A 20192-nucleotide genomic window follows, 5' to 3' on the forward strand; every position below is an offset into this window, starting at 1 on the left:
TCTACACAACACTCTCGCCATTCTCTAAAATCAGCAAAAACCAAGTCAAAGAACAAAAAGTTCATAAATAGAGTTCATAAGGACATGGTATATGATGAGTTGCATTATTGAGAGAGAGCAGTTTTTTTACATAGTTTCCTGCGGGAGTATATTGTTTTTAGCTTTGTCAAAAAATGCAAGGTCATACACAACCAAGCGGCCCTCACCTTGAGGAGGAAAGTTGCATTCTTTAAAAAGGCTCCAGACGTCATTTAATTCTCTCTTTGTCATTTCCTTTCTCAAAGTGTATTTTTTTGCTTTCTTTTTCCAGCATGCTTGTAAATTGTAATTCAGTCTGTTGCCTGAAGAGGTTAGCAGTGAGTCAGTCTGTGGTTGTGAGAGGGTAGTGGTAAGAGTGCGGATGTGTGTGTGTAGGACAAAGTCCAGCGGGCCGAGGAGATGCCAGGTTTGTATGTATGCATAAATGTGTGTGTGTAGCATGAAGTATGTATGTGGCTGTAGTGTTTGTATGTACCACCTATCTGTGTGAGTGTCAGATAGTGTATGACTCACTGTGGCCTGAAGCGCAAGTACGTACCATTTACTCGTTTACTGTATGTGTATATTGTATTCAGGTGTGTGTGTGTGTGTGTGTGTGTGTGTGTGTGTGTGTGTGTGTGTGTGTGTGTGTGTGTGTGTGTGTGTGTGTGTAAGGGTGTGCAGTTGAAGGGTCGGGAGGACTAAGGGGGAAGAGTAGGAGTAGGGAGGCAGTGAAGCAAGAGGCCTCCCTTACACCTCGCTCTCGGTGGAGGGTTTGCGCGCGGGGGTCCAGCCGGTGTCAGGCTGTGTTCGGGGTGGCGTTGGGGTGTGATGATGGCGGGGGTCAGCGTGTTTATGGACGAGCACTCCGACGTCTCCTCTTGGAGCAACTGCTCTGTCTCGCCGTCGTCCAGTGAGGCGCTGCTGGCCTGCAGGGACACGGTGTCCGTGTGCATGCACGTATGCAGACCACCCCGCGACGGCTTCAGCTGCTTCAGGTCCTCCCAGTACAGCTCCTCGTTGGAGAGGAGACACACTCCCTCCACGATCCGGATCTTCTCCTTGGTGTAGCCGCTGTCCCAGTCCCCCTGAGGAAGTAGGAAGGAGAAAGAAGACACAGTAGAAGGGTTAGCTGTGTAAGTCTAGCGCACAACGTAGACATCACCCACAGATCTAGGGTCAGATGATCATATCCCCAAAAGCATCTGAGGGGACGAAGAAAATCTGACCCTGAATAAGTAGTTAGTGGAAAACTAAGCCTGTGTCAATGGTTAGACAGCAGCCATTTTGGAATAATTCATCAGAAAACAACTACAAATACTCCAGAGCAGGATGTTGTTATACCCATGCATAATAGTAGTTTGTTTTTCAGTGAGATGTCCTCTGGTCTTTCAGTTAGTTTTGTTATTAGTGCCCATGTGTTGAGTGGGCACACTATGGAATCTCAAACGTGTCATCTCTTTACGGCATTTGTGGAGAAACAATGTATTTGATTTTTGTGACTGGATGGTAAACAATATACTGAAACTGCTCCAGGTAATCAAAAGGTTAGAGTTGGGCTCAGGATTACATCTGATAGCAGTACATTCCCGCAAAATAAGACTGTGTAAAATGACAGACACACAATACATAAAGTGAAAGGGTTTGTCAAACAAAGAACAGACTTTTCAAACCCTCATTATTTGATAGTATTAGGTCCATCCACAACCATAGATAGAGATAAAAGTGCATTCAGAAAGTATTCACACCCCTCAACTTTTTCCACATATTGTGCCAGGGTCTGTAGTGACGCCTCTAGCACTGAGATGCAGTGCCTTAGACCGCTGCGCCACTCGGGAGCCCCAAAATGATTTGCACATTTATTTTTTTATTCTTCAAGCTCTGTCAAGTTGGTTGCTGATAATTCCTAGATAGCCATTTTCAAGTCTTGCTATAGGTTCTCAAGCCAATTTAAGTCAAAACTGTAACTAGGCCACTCAGGAACATTCAATGTCATCTTGGTAAGCAACTCCAGTGTATATCTGGCCTTGTGTTTTAGGTTATTGTCCTGCTGAACGGTGAATGTGTCCCAGTGTCTGTTGGAAAGCAGACTGAAACAGGTTTTCCTCTAGGATTTTGCCTGAGCTTAGCTCTATTCCGTTTCTTTATATCCTAAAAAAGTCCATTGTCGATGACAAGCATATCCATAACATGATGCAGCCACAACCATGCTTGAAAATATGAAGAGTGGTACTCAGTGATGTGTTGTGTAAGATTTGCCTCAAACATAACAATTTGTATTTAGGACATGAAGTTAATTTCTTAGCCAAACTTTTTGCAGTATTACTTTAGTACCTTGTTGCAAACATGATGCATTTTTTTCAATATTTTTATTCTGTACAGGCTTTCTTTTCAATCTCTCATTTAGGTTAGTATTGTGGAGTAACTATAATGTTGTTGATCCATCCCCTGTTTTCTCCAATCACAGCCATTAAACTATGTAACTGTTTTAAAGTCATAGTGAAATTCCTGAGCGGTTTCCTTCCTCTCCGGCAACTGAGTTAGGAAGGACGCCTGTATCTTTGTAGTGAGTGGGTGTATTCATACCCCATCCAAAGTGTAATTAATAACTTTACCATTCTCAAAGGGATAATTCATGTCTGCTTTTTTTATTTTTATTTACCAATAGGTTCCTTTCTTTGCGAACCATTTGAAAACCTCCCTGATCTTTGTGGTTGAATCTGTGCTTTACATTCACTGTTCGACTGAGGGACCTTACAGATAATTAATTGTATGTGTGGGGTACAGAGATGAGGTAGTCATTCAAAAATTAAGTTAAACACTATCAATGCACACAGTGTCACGACTTCTGCCGAAGTCGATGCCTCTCCTTGTTCGGGCGGTGTTCGGCGGTCGAAGTCGCCGGTCTTCTAGCCATCACCGATCCATTTTTCATTTTCCATTTGTTTTGTCTCGTTTTTCCACACACCTGGTTCTCATTTCCCTCATTATGTGTTGTGTATTTAACCCTCTGTTTTCCCCATGTCTTTGTGTGGTATTGTTTATCTGTTCATGATTGCGCACGTTAGGCTGGTTAAGCTGGGTTATGTTAAACCCTTATTTGTATTTCGTGTTATTTTGTGCCGTGTGCTTTTGGGTCACCAAATAAAAGGCTTCGTTTTGCTACCAACTATCTCCTCTCCTGCGCCTGACTTCCTACAGCCCTTCACGCATACCCTGACACACTGAGTGAGTCCATGGAACTTATTACGTGAATTAAGTACATTTTTACTCCTGAACATATTTAGGCTTGCCAAAAACAAAGGAGATGAACACTTATTGACTCAAGGAATTTCAGCTTTTCATTTTAAATGAATTTGGAAAAATTTAGAAAAACATAATTCCACTGATATTATGGGGTATTGTGTGTAGGCCAGCGACACACAATCTCAATTTAATAAACTTTCAATTCAGGCTGTAACACAACACAAGTGGAAAAAGTCAAGGGGTATGAACACTTTCTGAAGGCACTGTATGTCTCTACATTTGTTAAATCATTAGTTAAGTCAGTCATCAGAAAGAGTCAGTATGACCAAGCAGAGGAACATTAGTAGACACATGAGAGAGAGCATGTAGCTGGGGACGAGAGAGAGATACAAAAGGAGTGAGAGAGATACAGGAGGAGTGAAAGAGAGAGTTATAGGTTGATTGAGTCGAGGGATTCCCCATGCAGTGTGACTACCTCTCCGCAGGACAAAACAGGTCAAAAGAATAAAGGAGAGAGGCTGTTGTAAGGATGAGAGAGCTACAGTGAAGGAGAGGGGGAAGAGGAGAAAGGAGAGATGAGTGGACGGGTCAGTCACAACTTGTGCCTCTTCATGTTTGGTTATAATAAAACACTGTAAAGCAATCTATCTACAGCATAAGAGATAGAGGCAAACATTGAAAACTGGTATTCGTCTCAATGGTTACTTCCAGCCATACTATTTGAACATTTGAAACCCTTCAGTCATAATAGGCATACAGAAACCCAATGGATTCACATCAAATGTATCCATTCCTATACTAAACATTAGTTACTTAATTTCATCGAAGACTGAGGTGAGATATAAGGCCCAGATTCAGTAAACACTTGCACCAGTGCAAATTTTACACGTTATTATATGAGAATAACATACACTACAGGTCAAAAGTTTTAGAACACCTACTCATTCAAGGGTTTTTCTTTATTTTTACTATTTTCTACATTGTAGAATAATAGTGAAGACATCAAAACTATGAAATAACACATATGGAATCATGTAGTAACCAAAAAAGTGTTAAACAAATCAAAATAGATTTTATATTTGAGATTCTTCAAATAACCACCCTTTGACTTGATGACAACTGCAAATGCTGCACGTGAAAAAATGCTTAGCTAGATTAGAACACTCGTCATTTTCTTGAAATACTAAATAGGCCTGAATAGTTACCTCTTTCTTATATCGTAGCTGGTTGTAAATGGGCGGCTTTTGAGAGGTCTCGATCTTGACCTCTTGCGTTGACGTCCTGTATGAGGGGTTACTGTAGGTCAGGTTCCTCATCCCGGGGTCAGCAAACTTTGACATTTTGTGTCTGAGGATAGAAAGATGGGAAAACACATTATACACACAGTCCACTGGTTAAAACTGTCCATTGGGTGGCTATCTAGGTTAGCTCCCACGACAGACAAATGTCACAGGTCTAATGTAGCTTCCTCTGTGTGTTCTTTATCTGCACTGATATGAAATGATAAGTTACCTGACAGTAACATTGGCCAAATCTATTGGTGCTCAATTTGTGTTCACCTAATTACTTACTTAATATCTGGACAGATAAAGGGATGGAGAATAGACATTCACATATTTATTTTATTACTAGCACTGACTTTGTTGATGACTTTGAGGAACATTTTACTTACTATGACTGAAGTGGTTGTCTCACCTAGCTACTTTAAGATGAATGTACTATCTGTTAATCACTCTAGACTGGAGCGTCTGCTAAATGACGAAAATGTAAATGTCAAATGAGCAGAATTTTGAGTATTTAGAGAGGACTTGGTATTACCTGTAAATAATGAAGGCAGTGATGATTATCAGGATGGCAAGAATGGTTAATGCTCCTCCAATCACATAGCTGATATGAAGCCCCTCCCCTGTGAAAGAAGCGTTGCAGATGAACATCAACCAATGAGTGGATTATACTGCTATGACATCAAAACAATTAGATATAGCCTATAAAATCAACACTGTACATTTGAAAGTGAATCATTTAGTGACTCACCACCTGCATTCGGTCTTATGTAGCAACATTTGAATTTCTGTTTTTTACATTGGATAAAAGTAGAGAATACGAGCTACAAAATGGTATATCATACATCGCCTTTGAGGAAACAATGGGAAAGTAATTCTGCTTTGAAAGTTGATCAACTTGTAAACTCACTTTTGAGAAAACCGTCTTTAAATGTTTTGGTACTACTATTGGACAGCCCTTCTTTGTCTACACCCATTCAGCATTGTTCACACCCTCTTAAGCCTTAGCCCCACCCATCTCTTTAACCTGTTTAGGATAGGGGGCAGTATTTTCACGGCCGGATAAAAAACGTACCCGATTTAATCTGGTTATTACTCCTGCCCAGAAACTAGAATATGCATATAATTGTTTGATTGGGATAGAAAACACCCTAAAGTTTCTAAAACTGTTTGAATGGTGTCTGTGAGAATAACAGAACTCATATTGCAGGCCAAAACCTGAGAAGATTCCATATAGGGAGTGCCCTCTCTGACCATTTCTTGGTCTTCTATAGCCTCTTTATGTAAAATAGAGGATCTCTGCTGTAACGTGACATTTTCTAAGGCTCCCATAGGCTCTCAGAAGGCGCCAGAACGGCGAATGATGACTCTGCAGTCCCTGGGCAAAAAAAAGTAGGGCTTTTGGAAAGTGGTCGTTCTGAGAACAATGACACGGGCCCGCGCATTCATGTGAAGACTCCATTTTCTATTTTCAGTGTTTGAACGAAAACAAGGTCTCCCGGTCAGAATATTATTGCTATTTTACGAGAAAAATCGCATAAAAATTGATTTTAAACAGCGTTTGACATGCTTCGAAGTACGGTAATGGAATATCATGACATTTTTTGTCACGATACGCACCGGCGTGTCACCCTTCGGATAGCTTCTTGAACGCAAGAACAAACGCAGCTATTTGGATATAACTATGGATTATTTGGAACCAAAACAACATTGGTTATTGAAGTAGAAGTCCTGGGAGTGCATTCTGATGAAGAACAGCAAAGGTAATCCAATTTTTCTTATAGTAAATCTGAGTTTGGTGAGTGCCAAACTTGGTGGGTGTCAAAATAGCTAGCCATGATGGCCGGGCTATCTACTCAGAATATTGCAAAATGTGCTTTCACCGAAAAGCTATTTTAAAATCGGACACCGCGATTGCATAAAGGAGTTCTGTATCTATAATTCTTAAAATAATTGTTATGTTTTTTGTGAATGTTTATCGTGAGTAATTTAGTAAATTCACCTGAAGTTTTCGGTGGGTATGCTAGTTCTGAACGTCACATGCTAATGTAAAAAGCTGGTTTTTGATATAAATATGAACTTGATTGAACAAAACATGCATGTATTGTATAACATAATGTCCTAGGAGAGTCATCTGATGAAGATTATCAAAGGTTAGTGCTGCATTTAGCTGTGGTTTTGGTTTTTGTGACATTATATACTAGCTTGAAAAATGGGTGTGTGATTATTTCTGGCTGGGTACTCTCCTGACATAATCTAATGTTTTGCTTTCGTTGTAAAGCCTTTTTGAAATCGGACAATGTGGTTAGATAAATGAGAGTCTTGTCTTTAAAATGGTGTAAAATAGTCATATGTTTGAAAAATTGACGTTTTTGGATTTTTGAGGAGTTTGTAATTCGCGCCATGCTCTATCATTGGATATTGGCGAGGCGTTCCGCTAGCGGCACATCTAGATGTAAGAGGAAGGGTCGATCCATGCATTCTGTACTAACTTGCCAGCTACATCCAGACATCTAAGAGAGAGAGAGAACAGCTCACTGAACATTACTCGCCTTAGCAGAGCTGGTTAGGCTGTTATGTTATCCAGAGCGTTGGTGACTGCAACTGTGTTGTCAGATTGTCCGTTTGTAAATTCAGAGCGATTCGTGTTCAGAGCGCACACTGGACACTCTGGCCAATAAGTAGGGTTGTTATGACCTCACAACGACAGTCAATCACCCAAGCTAACTGGCTAACACTGGCTAGTTACTTCCAGACACATAATGAGAGAACACCCCACTCTGACCATTTTACTCACTCTAGCAGAGCTGGTTAGGCAGTTTTCATGTTATCCAGAGTGTTGGTGACTGTAACTGTGCTGCTGGCAACAATTGAATTGCGCTTTGTTGCCGAATTCACTGACACCAGACATATTCAATGAGTGTTGAGCGTTCAAAAATTCATCAGTTATTCTGCACTCTGGCACACTATGATGAGTCTTTTGTTAAGAAATGTAGCTAGCTAGGTAAACAATGAATCCCAACGCATGATGTAATGTTAGTTAGTGAGCCAGCCAGCTAACGTTAGCTAGCTAGCTCACTGTACACTAACTTGAAATGAAAATACTTTGTCAAAATTAGAGTGGAGTCTTTTATTAAGACATGTAGCTAGCTAAACAATGGACCATAATCACAACTCACGACATTACTACCCTGCAGGTAGGTAACCAAACAGGTTCTATGGCTATAACTAGTCAAGTAAATGTGTCTGAGATACGAAGAATAAGATCATACACATACCGTTAGCTAGCGACCCAGCCAGCTAACATTAGCTAGCGACCCAGCCAGCTAACGTTAGCTAGCTACCCAGCCAGCTAACGTTAGCTAGCTAAGAGTACACTTGAAATAAAACCCCTTTCTGTCAAAATTAGAAACGTGTAATATCTGAAAATGTAGCTAGCTAGACTATCTTACCCGTATACATCATGGTTGGATGTGTCTCCTGTCTGATGCCATGCATGGTTGCCCTTAGTTTGACGATGTAATCCAGACTGGTGTTTTCTCCATCTCCTTAGCTATCATACTCAAATTCAACTAATTTAACCTGTTTGGGGTAGGGGGCAGTATTGAGAATTTTGGAAAAAATATGTTCCCATTTTTAACTGCCTCCTACACCAACTCAGAAGCTAGAATATGCATATTATTGTTCAGGTTTGGATAGAAAACACTCTGAATTTTCTAAAACTGTTTGAATGGTGTCTGTGAGTATAACAGAACTCCTATGGCAGGCAAAAACCTGACAAGGTTTCAAGCAGGAAGTACCCTGTCTGACAAGGAGTCGTGCGTCTTGCATCTTTTTATTGAAAAGTAAGGATCTTAGCTGTAACGTGACAATTCCCAGGGCTCCAATAGGCTCTCAGAGCCCGCGAAAAACCTGAAGGTTTACGAGGGAGCCTCAGGTTGAAACAGATTATCGCCTTTTGTAAGTGGATGCTCAGAGGACCTTTGAATGATGCGCGTGCATGAGTCGCTCCCGAGGAGAAATTTTATTCGGCTGTTTAGGCTCAATGCATACTCCCGGTCGGAATATTATCACTTCTCTACGACATAAATGGCATAAAAATAGGTTTTAAACAGCGGTTGACATGCTTCGAAGTACGGTAATGGAATATTTAGACATTTTTGACACGCCAATGCGCCATGCGCAGGACCGTGAAGAAGCATTCTAGAACTCACGAACAAAACGTCGCTGTTTGGATATAACGATGGATTATTTGGGACCAAACCAACATTTGTTATTGAAGTAGAAGTCCTGGCAGTGTATTCTGATGAAGAACAAGCAAGGTAAGAACATTTTTCTTATAGGAAATGTGATTTTGGTGGATGCTGACCTGGGTGGGTATCTAAATAGCTAGCCCTGTAATGCCGGGCTATGTACTTAGATTATTGCAAAATGTGCTTCATCCGAAAAGCTATTTTAAAATCGGACATATCGAGTGCATAGAGGAGTAATGTATCTATAATTCTTAAAATAATTGTTATGCTTTTTGTGAACGTTTATCGTGAGTAATTTAGCAAACTGTTAGTAAATTCAACGGAAGTTTGCCGGGGGTTATGCGTTTTCTGAACGTCACATGCTAATGCAAAAAGCTGTTTTTTGATATAAATATGAACTTGATTGAACAGACATGCATGTATTGTATAACACAATGTCCTAGGTGTGTCATCTGATGAAGATCATCAAAGGTTAGTGCTGCATTTAGCTGTGGTTTGGGTTTATGTGACATGATATGCTAGCTTGAAAAATGGCTGTCTGATTTTTTCTGGCTGGGCACTCTGCTGACATAATCTAATGTTTTGCTTTCGTTGTAAAGCCTTTTTGAAATCGGACAGTGGGGTTAGATTAACGAGATTCTTGTCTTTAAATAGCTGTAAAATAGTCATATGTTTGAGAAATTGAAGTAATAGTATTTCTAACGATTCAAAAATCGCGCCACTGGAATTTCAGTAGCTGTTACGTAGGTGGGACGAAATCGTCCCACATACCCCAGAGAGGTTAAAAACTCTATCCTCCAGAAACTGGAGAGCATACACATAATGTTAGCTAGCTAACAGTACACTTTAACTTGACATTAGGTTTATGCAGTTTTCCTACGCAATACATTTAAAAAAGGTTGCGTTTGACATGATTACCTAGAGTTACTGACCAGCTCCAATAGACAGACGCATGCTATGTGGCAGACCAATCCAAACTCATCTTTTGGCATGTCCAGCCCACTCATTGTCTCAGCCAATCATGGCTAGCGGGAAGGTCGCTCACTCTTTCTGTGGCTTAACCAACTAGGCTCATAATTGTACAATTTTATTCGTATTAACAGATGGCATACAAGTTTGATATTAAGGCACATTAAAGTTCACATGGTCGAGAAGGCTTTTCTGCCAAAAAATGCATTTTGATTTAAAAAAAAAAGTTTACACAGCTCTCCTGTGAAGTCATGACTTTCCTGACTCGGGTCACATTTATGATGATGATGATAGTAATGATGATGCAAAGTGTGATGAAGATGCTACTGAGGGTAACAATCATGATAATGATGATGAATTTGATGATAAAGCTGAGTAATGATGACGCAAAGTGTGATGAAGATGCTACTGAGGGTAATAATGATGATGAATTTGATGATAAAGCTGACTGGATTTTGATTTTTTTTAAATGTTTACGTTCAAAGAGCTCTCCTGTGAAGTCATGACTTTCCTGACTCGGGTCACATTTATGATGATGATGATAGTAATGACGATGCAAAGTGTGATGAAGATGCTACTGAGGGTAATAATCATGATAATGATGATGAATTTGATGATAAAGCTGACTTTATCTTACCGTGAGGAGCTGTCACCACGTTGCTCTGTAAGCAGCCCTCCACACTTAGGCTCTTGTCTGTGCAGCTACAAAACGGGATGTAAAAAAAATAACATTAACCATCAAACTGAGCATATACTTTCTCACAAACTGAAGACATAAAAGTAAAGCATTGTGATATAAGGCATTTAGTCAATATTCATATCCGACAGACATCATTATGTATCAGTAGGATCCCTTCAAGTCATGGTCAATGAGGTAAAATATCAGGCCTGTAGTTGACATACTTGATCAGTGGGGGTCCTTGCTGAGGCGTGTCTGTGGGGGCTTTGGGGATCTTGTTGGGGGCTGCGGTGCTGGTGGTCTCTCTGTCTGGTGAGGTGGGCACATAACCTGAGACTAAACATAGGAACAATGATTAGTGTTTTAAAGATACATAAACAGATCACACACAAAGCTGGAATGTTTTTTATCAAAGTAAGTTGTTTCTCATACGCGCACGCAGGCACGCAAGTGCACACACACACACACAAACTCACTGGTGGAGCAGGGCCTGCTGTCTGGTTCATCAGGGCAGGCACACACAAAGCTGTTTGTCTTAGCGAAGCAGAGATGAGTGCATCCTCCATTATTCACTCCACAGTGGTTAGTGCCTGCAGGGAAGAGAAAAGGTTTACTTTAACCTGTTAAACTCTGCCGCCCTTGTGTGGCATTTTCACAATGGCACATATCTAATCAAATTGTATTGGTCACATACACATATTTAGCAGATGTTATTGCTGGTGTAGCGAAATGCTTGTGTTCCTAGCTCCAACAGTGCAGTAGTATCTAACAATTCACAACAATACACAAATCTAAAAGTAAACGAATGGAACTAAGAAATATCTAAATATTAGGACGAGCAATGTCGGAGTGGCATTGACTAAATACAGTAGAATAGAATACAGTATATGCATTTGAGATGAGTAAAGCCGTATGGAAACATTATTAAAGTAGCTGGTGTTCCATTATTAAAGTGGCCATGTCTATGTATATAGGGCAGCAGCCTCTAAGGTGCAGGGTTGAGTAACCGGGTGGTAGCTGCCTAGTGATGGCTATTTAACAGTCTGATGGCCTTGAGATGGAAGTTGTTTTTCAGACTTCTGGTCCAGCTTTGAGGCACCTGTACTGACCTCGCCTTCTGGATGATAGCGGGGTGAACAGGCCGTTGCTCGAGTGGTTGATGTCCTTGATTATATTTTTGGCCTTCCTGTGACATCGGGGTGCTGTAGGTGTCCTGGAGGGCAGGCAGTGTTCCCTGGTGAGGCGTTGGGCAGACCGCACCATCCTCTGAAGAGCCCTGCGGTTGCGCGCGGTGCAGTTGCCATACCAGTTGCCATACACTGTCTGTGTGGGTGGACCATTTCAAATTGTCAGTGATGTGTACGGCGAGGATATTGAAGCTTTCCACCTTCTCCACTGCAGTCCCGTCGATGTGGATAGGGGTGTCCTCCGTCTGCTGTTTCCTGAAGTCCACGATCAGCTCTTTCATTTTGTTGACGTTGAGGGAGAGATTATTTTCCTGGCACCGCTCCACCAGGGCCCTCACCTCCTCCCTGTAGGCTGTCTCATCATTGTTAGTAATCAGACCTACTACCATTGTGTCGTCTGAAAACTTGATGATTAAGTTGGAGGCGTGCATGGCCACGCAGTCATGGGTGAACAGGGAGTACTGTGTTGAGGATCAGTGAAGTGGAGGTGTTGTTTCCTACCTTAACCACCTGCAGGCTACCTGTCAGGAATTTCCAGGACCCAGTTGCACATGGCGGGGTCCAGACCCAGTGCTCCGAGCTTAATGATGAGCTTGGAGGGTACTATGGTGTTGAAGGCTGAGCTATAGTCAATGAACAGCATTCTGATGTAGGTATTCCTCTTGTCCAGATGAGATAGGGCAGAGGGCAGTGTGCAGTGTGATGGAGATTGCATCATCTGTGGATCTATTGGGGCGGTAAGCAAATTGAAGTGGGTCTAGGATGTAAGGTAGAGGTGATATGATCCTTAACTAGACTCTCAAAGCACTTCATGATGACAGTGCTATGGAGCGATAGTCATTCAGTTACATTTGCTTTCTTCGGTACAGGAACAATGGTGACCCTCTTGAAGCAAGTGGGGACAGCAGACTGGGATAGGGAGAGATATGTCCGTAAACACTCCAGACAGCTGGTCTGCACAAGCGGCTAGGATGCCGTCTGGGCCGGCAGCCTAGCGAGGGTTAGCACGCTTAAATGTCTTACTCACGTTGGCCATGGAGAACGAGAGTCCACAGTCCTTGGGAGTGGCCTGTGTTATCCTCAAAGCGGGCAAAGAAGGTGTTTAGCTTGTCTGGGAGCAAGACGTTGGTGTCCACGACGTGGCTGGTTTTCCATTTGTAATCTGTGATTGTCTGTAGACCCTGCCACATATGTCTCGAGTCTGAGCTGTTGAATTGTGACTCCACTTTGTCTCTGTACTTATGTTTTGCCTGTTTGATTGCCTTATGGAAGGAATAACTACACTGTTTGTATTCAACCATATTCCCAGTCACCTTGCCATGGTTAAATGCGATGGTTTGCACTTTCAGTTTTGCGTGAATGCTGCCATCTATCCACGGTTTCTGGTTTGGGTAGGCTTTAATAGTCACCATGGGAACAACATCCCCTATACACTTCCTGATGAACTCAGTCACAGTGTTTGTGTAAAAGTCTATGTTATTCTCAGAGGCTACCTGAGAACATATCCCAGTCCGCGTTATCAAAACAATCTTGAAACATAGATTCTGATTGGTCAGGCCAGCATTGAATAGACCTTGGGTACTTCTTGTTTGAGTTTCTGCCTATAGGAAGGGAGAAGCAAAATGGAGTTGTGATCTGATTTGCTGATGGGAGGGCGGGGGAGGGCCTTGTAAGCATCTCAAAAAGGTGAGTAGCAGTGGTCTAGTGTTTTTTCTAAGCGACTACAGTCTACAGTCAATGTGCTGATAGAATTTTGGTAGCGTTTTCCTCAAATTTTCTTTGTGAAAATCCCCAGCTACAATAAATGTGGCCTCAGGATATGTGGTTTCCAGTTTGCATAATGTCCAGTGTAGTACCTTGAGGGCCGTCATGATTTTGGCTTGAGGGGGAATATACACGGATGTGAAGATAACATATATTTTATGTTTAATGAAAGACATTTAGATTTCAACCAATACATGCTTAGTGCTATTAGAAATAGTCAGCAACAATGTGACTATTACAGAGCCAGAGAAACAGCAGGCAAAGGGAAGTAGAACTGTCAGTACATTTTAAGAGAATAAGAGTTTTGAAAGTCTAGGTTTGAAATAAAATATACCACTAATTACTGTTCCAAAAGGATAAAAAAACAAGTCAGATCTTTTACCTAATGGTGGCGCTACAAACATGCATAAATTCCCATAGGAACACAGCCATTTCAAAACAGCAGGGTTTGTGCAATGGCTCCATTTTTCGATGTACAGAAAATATATACATATGAGAAGAAAACTGACGTTGCTACCTTTCCACTAATATAATTAGATTTCCTGTCTGATTCCCAGTTCGTCCGCTAAATAGCAGCTGAACATCACGAGGTCTTTTGGCCACTTGAAACCAGATGCGTCTGGTTGGGCAATGAGCTCAGTATCAAAACTGAACAGATTTCACCCCCTTCACATATTTCCTTGGTTGCCTTACAACCTGGAATTAAAATGTTTTTTTGTGGGTTTGTATAATTTGATTTACACAACATGCCCACCACTTTGAAGATGCAAAATCATTTTTTGTGTGAAACAAACAAGAAATAAGACAAAAAAACTGAACTTGAGCGTGCATAACTATTCACCCCCCCAAAGCAAATACTTTGTAGAGTCACCTTTTGCAGTAATTACAGCTGCAAGTCTCTTGGGGTATGTCTCTATAAGCTTGGCACATCTAGCCACTGGGATTTATGCCCATTATTCAAGGCAAGACTGCTACAGCTCCTTCAAGTTGGATGTGTTCCGCTGGTGTACAGCAATCTTTAAGTCATACCACAGATTCTCAATTGGATTGAGGTCTGGGCTTTGACTAGGCCATTCCAAGACATTTAAATGTTTCCCCTTAAACCACTCGAGTGTTGCTTTAGCAGTATGCTTAGGGTCATTGTCCTGCTGGAAGGTGAACCTCCGTCCCAGTCTCAAATCTCTGGAAGACTGAAACAGGTTTCCCTCAAGAATTTCCCTGAAGTTAGCGCCATCATTCCATCAATTCTGACCAGTTTCCCAGTCCCTGCTGATGAAAAACATCCCCACAGCATGATGCTGCCACCACCATGCTTCACTATGGGGATGGTATTCTTGGGGTGATGAGAGTTGTTGGGTTTGCGCCAGACAAAGCATTTTCCTTGATGGCAAAAAAGCCACATTTTTGTCTCATCTGACCAGAGTACGTTCTTTCATATGTTTGGGGAGTCTCCCACATGCCTTTTGGCAAACACCAAATGTGTTTGCTTATTTTTTCTTTAAGCAATGGCTTTTTTCTGGCCACTCTTCCGAAAAGCCCAGCTCTGTGGAGTGTATGGCTTAGTGGTCCTATGGATAGATACTCCAATCTCCGCTGTGGAGTTTTGCAGCTCCTTCAGGGTTATATTTGGTCTCTTTGTTGCCTCTCTGATTTTGCCCTCCTTGCCTGGTCCGTGAGTTTATGGGCGGCCCACTCTTTGCAGGTTTGTTGTAGTGCCATATTCTTTACATTTTTTAAATAATGGATTTAATGGTGCTCCGTGGGATGTTCAAAGTTTTGGATTTTTTTTACAACCCAACCCTGATCTGTACTTCTCCACAACTTTGTCCTTGACCTGTTTGGAGAGCTCCTTGGTCTTCATGGTGCCGTTTGCTTGGCGGTGCCCCTTGCTTAGTGGTGTTGCAGACTCTGGGGCCTTTCAGAACAGGTCTGAGATCATGTGCCACTTAGATTGCACACAGGTGGACTTTATTTAACTAATTATGTGACTTCTGAAGGTAAAATGTTGCACCAGATCTTATTTAGGGGCTTCATAGCAAAGGGGGTAAATACATATGCACGCACCACTTTTCCGTTTAAATTTGAAAGAAGTATTTTTTTTCATTTCACTTCACCAATTTGGACTATTTTGTGTATGTCCATTACATGAAATCCAAATAAAAATCAATTTAAATTACAGGTTTTAATGCAACAAAATAGGAAAAACGCCAAGGGGATGAATACTTTTGCAAGGCACTGTATTACATAACACACACTTCCTTGAATGTGACCAACAGTATAAGGTGTAAGCTTAAATACACTGCTGCTACTCTCTGTTTATCATATATGCATAGTCATTATAACTATACACTCATGTACAGTGGGGGAAAAAAGTATTTGATCCCCTGCTGATTTTGTACGTTTGCCCACTTACAAAGAAATTATCAGTGTATAATTTTAATAGTAGGTTTATTTGAACAGTGAGAGACAGAATAACAACAAAAAATCCAGAAAAACGCATGTCAAAAATGTTATAAAATGATTTGCATTTTAATGAGGGAAATAAGTATTTGACCCCTCTGCAAAACATGACTTAGTATTTGGTGGCAAAACCCTTGTTGGCAATCACAGAGGTCAGACGTTTATTGTAGTTGACCACCAGGTTTGCACACATCTCAGGAGGGATTTTGTCCCACTCCTCTTTGCAGATCTTCTCCAAGTCATTAAGGTTTCGAGGCTGACGTTTGGCATCTCGAACCTTCAGCTCCCTCCACAGATTTTCTATGGGATTTAGGTCTGAGACTGGCTAGGCCACTCCAGGACCTTAATGTCCTTCTTCTTGAGCCACTCCTTTGTTGCCTTGGCCGTGTGTTTTGGGTCATTGTCATGCTGGAATACCCATCCACGACCCATTTTCAATGCCCTGGCTGAGGGAAGGAGGTTCTCACCCAATATTTGATGGTATATGGCCTCGTCCATCGTCCCTTTGATGCGGTGAAGTTGTCCTGTCCCCTTAGCAGAAAAACACCCCCAAAGCATAATGTTTCCACCTCCATGTTTGATGGTGGAGATGGTGTTCTTGGGGTCATAGGCAGCATTCCTCCTCCTCCAAACACGGCGAGTTGAGTTGATGTCAAAGAGCTCCATTTTGGTCTCATCTGACCACAACACTTTCACCAGTTGTCCTCTGAGTCATTCAGATGTTCATTGGCAAACTTCAGACGGGCATGTATATGTATTCTTGAGCAGGCGGACCTTGCGGGCGCTGCAGGATTTCAGTCCTTCACGGCGTAGTGTGTTACCAATTGTTTTCTTGGTGACTATGGTCCCAGCTGCCTTGAGATCATTGCCAACATCCTCCCGTGTAGTTCTGGGCTGATTCCTCACTGTTCTCATGATCATTGCAACTCCACGAGGTGAGATCTTGCGTGGAGCCCCAGGCCGAGGGATATTGACAATTCTTTTGTGTTTCTTCCATTTGCAAATAATCGCACCAACTGTTGTCACCTTCTCACCAAGCTGCTTGGCGATGGTCTTGTAGCCCATTCCAGCCTTGTGTAGATCTACAATCTTGTCCCTGACATCCTTGGAGAGCTCTTTGGTCTTGGCCATGGTGGAGAGTTTGGAATCTGATTGATTGATTGCTTCTGTGGACAGGTGTCTTTTTTACAGGTAACAAGCTGCGGTTAGGAGCACTCCCTTTAAGAGTGTGCTCCTAATCTCAGCTCGTTACCTGTATAAAAGACACCTGGGATCCAGAAATCTTTCTGATTGAGAGGGGGTCAAATACTTATTTCCCTCATTAAAATGCAAATCAATTTATAACATTTCTGACATGCGTTTTTCTGGATATTTTTGTTGTTATTCTGTCTCTCACTGTTCAAATAAACCTACCATTAAAATTATAGACTGATCCTTTCTTTGTCAGTGGGCAAACGTACAAAATCAGCAGGGGATCAATTACTTTTTTCCCCCACTGTACATACTACCTCAATTGGGCCGACCAACCACTGCTCCCGCACATTGGCTAACCAGGCTATCTGCATTGTGTCCCACCCACCACCCGCCAACCCCTCTTTTACACTACTGCTACTCTCTGTTCATCATATATGCATAGTCACTTTAACCATATCTACATGTACATACTACCTCAATCAGCTTGACTAACCGGTGTCTGTATGTAGCCTCACTACTTCTATAGCCTCGCTACTGTATAAAGCCTGTCTTTTTTACTGTTGTTTTTATTTCTTTACCTACCTATTTTTCACCTAATACCTTTTTTGCACTATTGGTTAGAGCCTGTAAGTAAGCATTTCACTGTAAGGTCTACACCTGTTGTATTCGGCGCACGTGACAAATAAACTTTGATTTGATTTGAGAGAAAAAAAATGTAACTCCCAGAAATGCCTCATTAACACTGTCACTGTGGCGATACCACAATGGTGGTTGAAGGTAGAAGCTGGCTCTAATCATCTAGGATCAGATTACCCTCAATGCTAATCTTCGCCATAAGATGAACAAATACTTGAACCGGTATCAGTAGTTAGGGGCAACTTGGCACTCGCTCAAGGGCAAAGTTTCCCCAATCCTAACCTTAATCATTAGTCGGGAAAATGCTAAAATGACTCAAGATCAGCGTCTAGGTGCAACTTCACCCTGCTCCCTTACCGCTCTGCCTCTGTGGTGAGACTACGATGATGTCCATGAGGCCCTCCACGTTGGCCAGCACGGTCTCCTTGCTGCGGCCAGTGTGTTTGTCCACACGCTGGATGGACTTAGTCTGCCAGTCCGTCCAGTAGATCCAACGGTCTTGCTGCGAGAGTCGGGAGAAAGGGGTTAGAGGGGAGGACACCGGCTTCAACTGGGGGAACAAGGTAGAGAAAAAGAGAGGAGAGAAAGAAACACAGACGAGGAGGAAGAGAGAGAGGGAGGAAGAAAATGAAGGTCAGAGATGAAGGGAATTACAATGGTTCAGTTTTATGGTTCAGTATGAGTGGAGGAGGAGGGAGAGCAAGTGAGGCAGTGAACAAACAAGTGAGTGGAGGAGGAATAAGAGCAAGTGAGTGGATGAAGCAGCCAGGGGGTGGGGTCAAGTGATTGATTGACAGCTGGGGGGGTACCTGTGTGAGGGCGAAGGGGTGGGACACAGGGCTGACGAGGATTTGACGGAGCTTTCCGTTTAGGTCGGAACTCTCAATGCGGTCCAAGTGAGCATCCACCCAGAAGATCCTACACACACACACACACGGAGGAGTTAAACACACACATTCATAGTACATATACATACTAGGCAAAAATACTTTACAGAGATATTAGACAGAGATGACAGGGATTTAACAGGAATTGACATCAAAGCTATCCTATCAAGAGGCCAGAAAACTCTTGTACTATGATTTACTACACAAAACAGAATGTTCTGCAGAAAATAATTAGATTTTCTCAGCTGAGATCTGCTTTGTATGCTGTTAGGCCCTAATATTTTCAGTCTTTCTCTCCCTCTTTTCCTGTCTCTGACTGTCACACTCTCCGTCCCGCTCCCTCTGTGGATTGCCATTTATTGGGATGAGTCTTGTCCTGAGGCAGAACTGAGCAATGTTTGCTACATGGGCCAGCTGCAAAGTCAAAATTGGCTATATTGTAAAAATTTATGAAAACAAAACTTTGCTTTTTGGTCTTAATTTAAAGTTAATTTAATTGAAGGGCTAGGCATTAGAGTTAGCAGTGTGGTTAAGGCAGATTATGACTTTGTGGCTGTGCCAGCTAGTGACCACTCTGGAAGGCTGCCCCCAGAACAAGATTTATTACCAAAAACTATACCTGTGCTCCCTTTCTCCCTACCATTCCCTCTCTCTCCTGTATCTTTGTCTGCCATTACCTTATTCCTTCCCTCTCTCTCTCCCTACCTACCACTCCTTCTCTCTCCTGTATCTGTGTCTCTCATTCCTTCTCTCTCCCTACCTACCACTCCCTCTCTCTCCTTTATCTCTGTCTGTCATTCCCTTATTCCTACCCTCCCTACCAATCCCTCCTGTATATCTGTCTGTCATTCCCTTATTCCCACCCTCCCTCCCTACCACTGCCACTCTCTTCTTTATCTCTCTCTGTCATTCCCTTATTCCCTCCCTGTCACCATCCCCCTCCCTTCCACTCTCTCCCTCCCACTCTCTGTTTCTAACCTGTGTGTGTCGTAATCCAGTGTGAGTCCGTTGGGCCAGCCCAGGTCTGTGTTAATCAGAACTTTACGGTCTGATCCATCTAGGTGTGCCCGCTCAATCTTAGCAATGTGACCCCAGTCTGTCCAGAACAGGTACCTAGAGAGACCAATGAAACAATGACAACCCAGTTCCCACCCCCCCACACACACAAACACGCACTTACAAACACTCACAAAACCAAGCTCTTCCACTATACCCTTCCAGCCTCTTCCCTCAACCTTAACGCTTTCCCACCTCTATCCCTCCTCCTCTCCCCCCTCTCACCCTTTGCTGGGAAACACAGCGATGGCCCTGGGTTCATCCAGGCTGTTGTTGACTAGTACTTTGCGGCTGGTCCCGTCCAGTCGTGCCACCTCGATGGTGTTGCGACCTGTGTCCGTCCAGTACATATTCCTGGTCACCCAGTCCACAGCTAGACCATCAGTGGTCTTCAGACCCTGGCTTATCACTGTCTCCATCCCTGTACCATCCAGGTTGGCCCGTCTGACCAGCACATGAGAAGTTAAGTCAATCAATGAATCAATCAATCAACAAATCAATTATTATATTAAATCTTATTGGTAGAGTGCCTAACTATTGCTCGAATACATTAATTGCAA

General features: G+C 42.4%; 1 protein-coding gene across 1 annotated transcript in view; it reads right to left on the reverse strand.

Annotated features, from left to right (window-relative positions):
* Window positions 1–278: 278 nt before the first annotated feature.
* Window positions 279–20192, reverse strand: part of LOC115202825 (low-density lipoprotein receptor-related protein 4-like) — a 233810-nt gene continuing 213896 nt past the window's right edge. The window contains 11 exon segments of the mRNA XM_029766876.1: window positions 279–831; window positions 834–1106; window positions 4470–4611; window positions 5083–5170; window positions 10407–10471; window positions 10673–10784; window positions 10925–11038; window positions 18047–18191; window positions 18499–18607; window positions 19555–19689; window positions 19858–20076. Of these exon segments, the coding sequence (XP_029622736.1) occupies window positions 769–831; window positions 834–1106; window positions 4470–4611; window positions 5083–5170; window positions 10407–10471; window positions 10673–10784; window positions 10925–11038; window positions 18047–18191; window positions 18499–18607; window positions 19555–19689; window positions 19858–20076 (1465 nt within the window). The 3' untranslated portion in view covers window positions 279–768.

The sequence above is a fragment of the Salmo trutta genome, chromosome 12, assembly GCF_901001165.1.
Source record: "Salmo trutta chromosome 12, fSalTru1.1, whole genome shotgun sequence".
Classification (NCBI taxonomy): Eukaryota; Metazoa; Chordata; class Actinopteri; order Salmoniformes; family Salmonidae; genus Salmo; species Salmo trutta.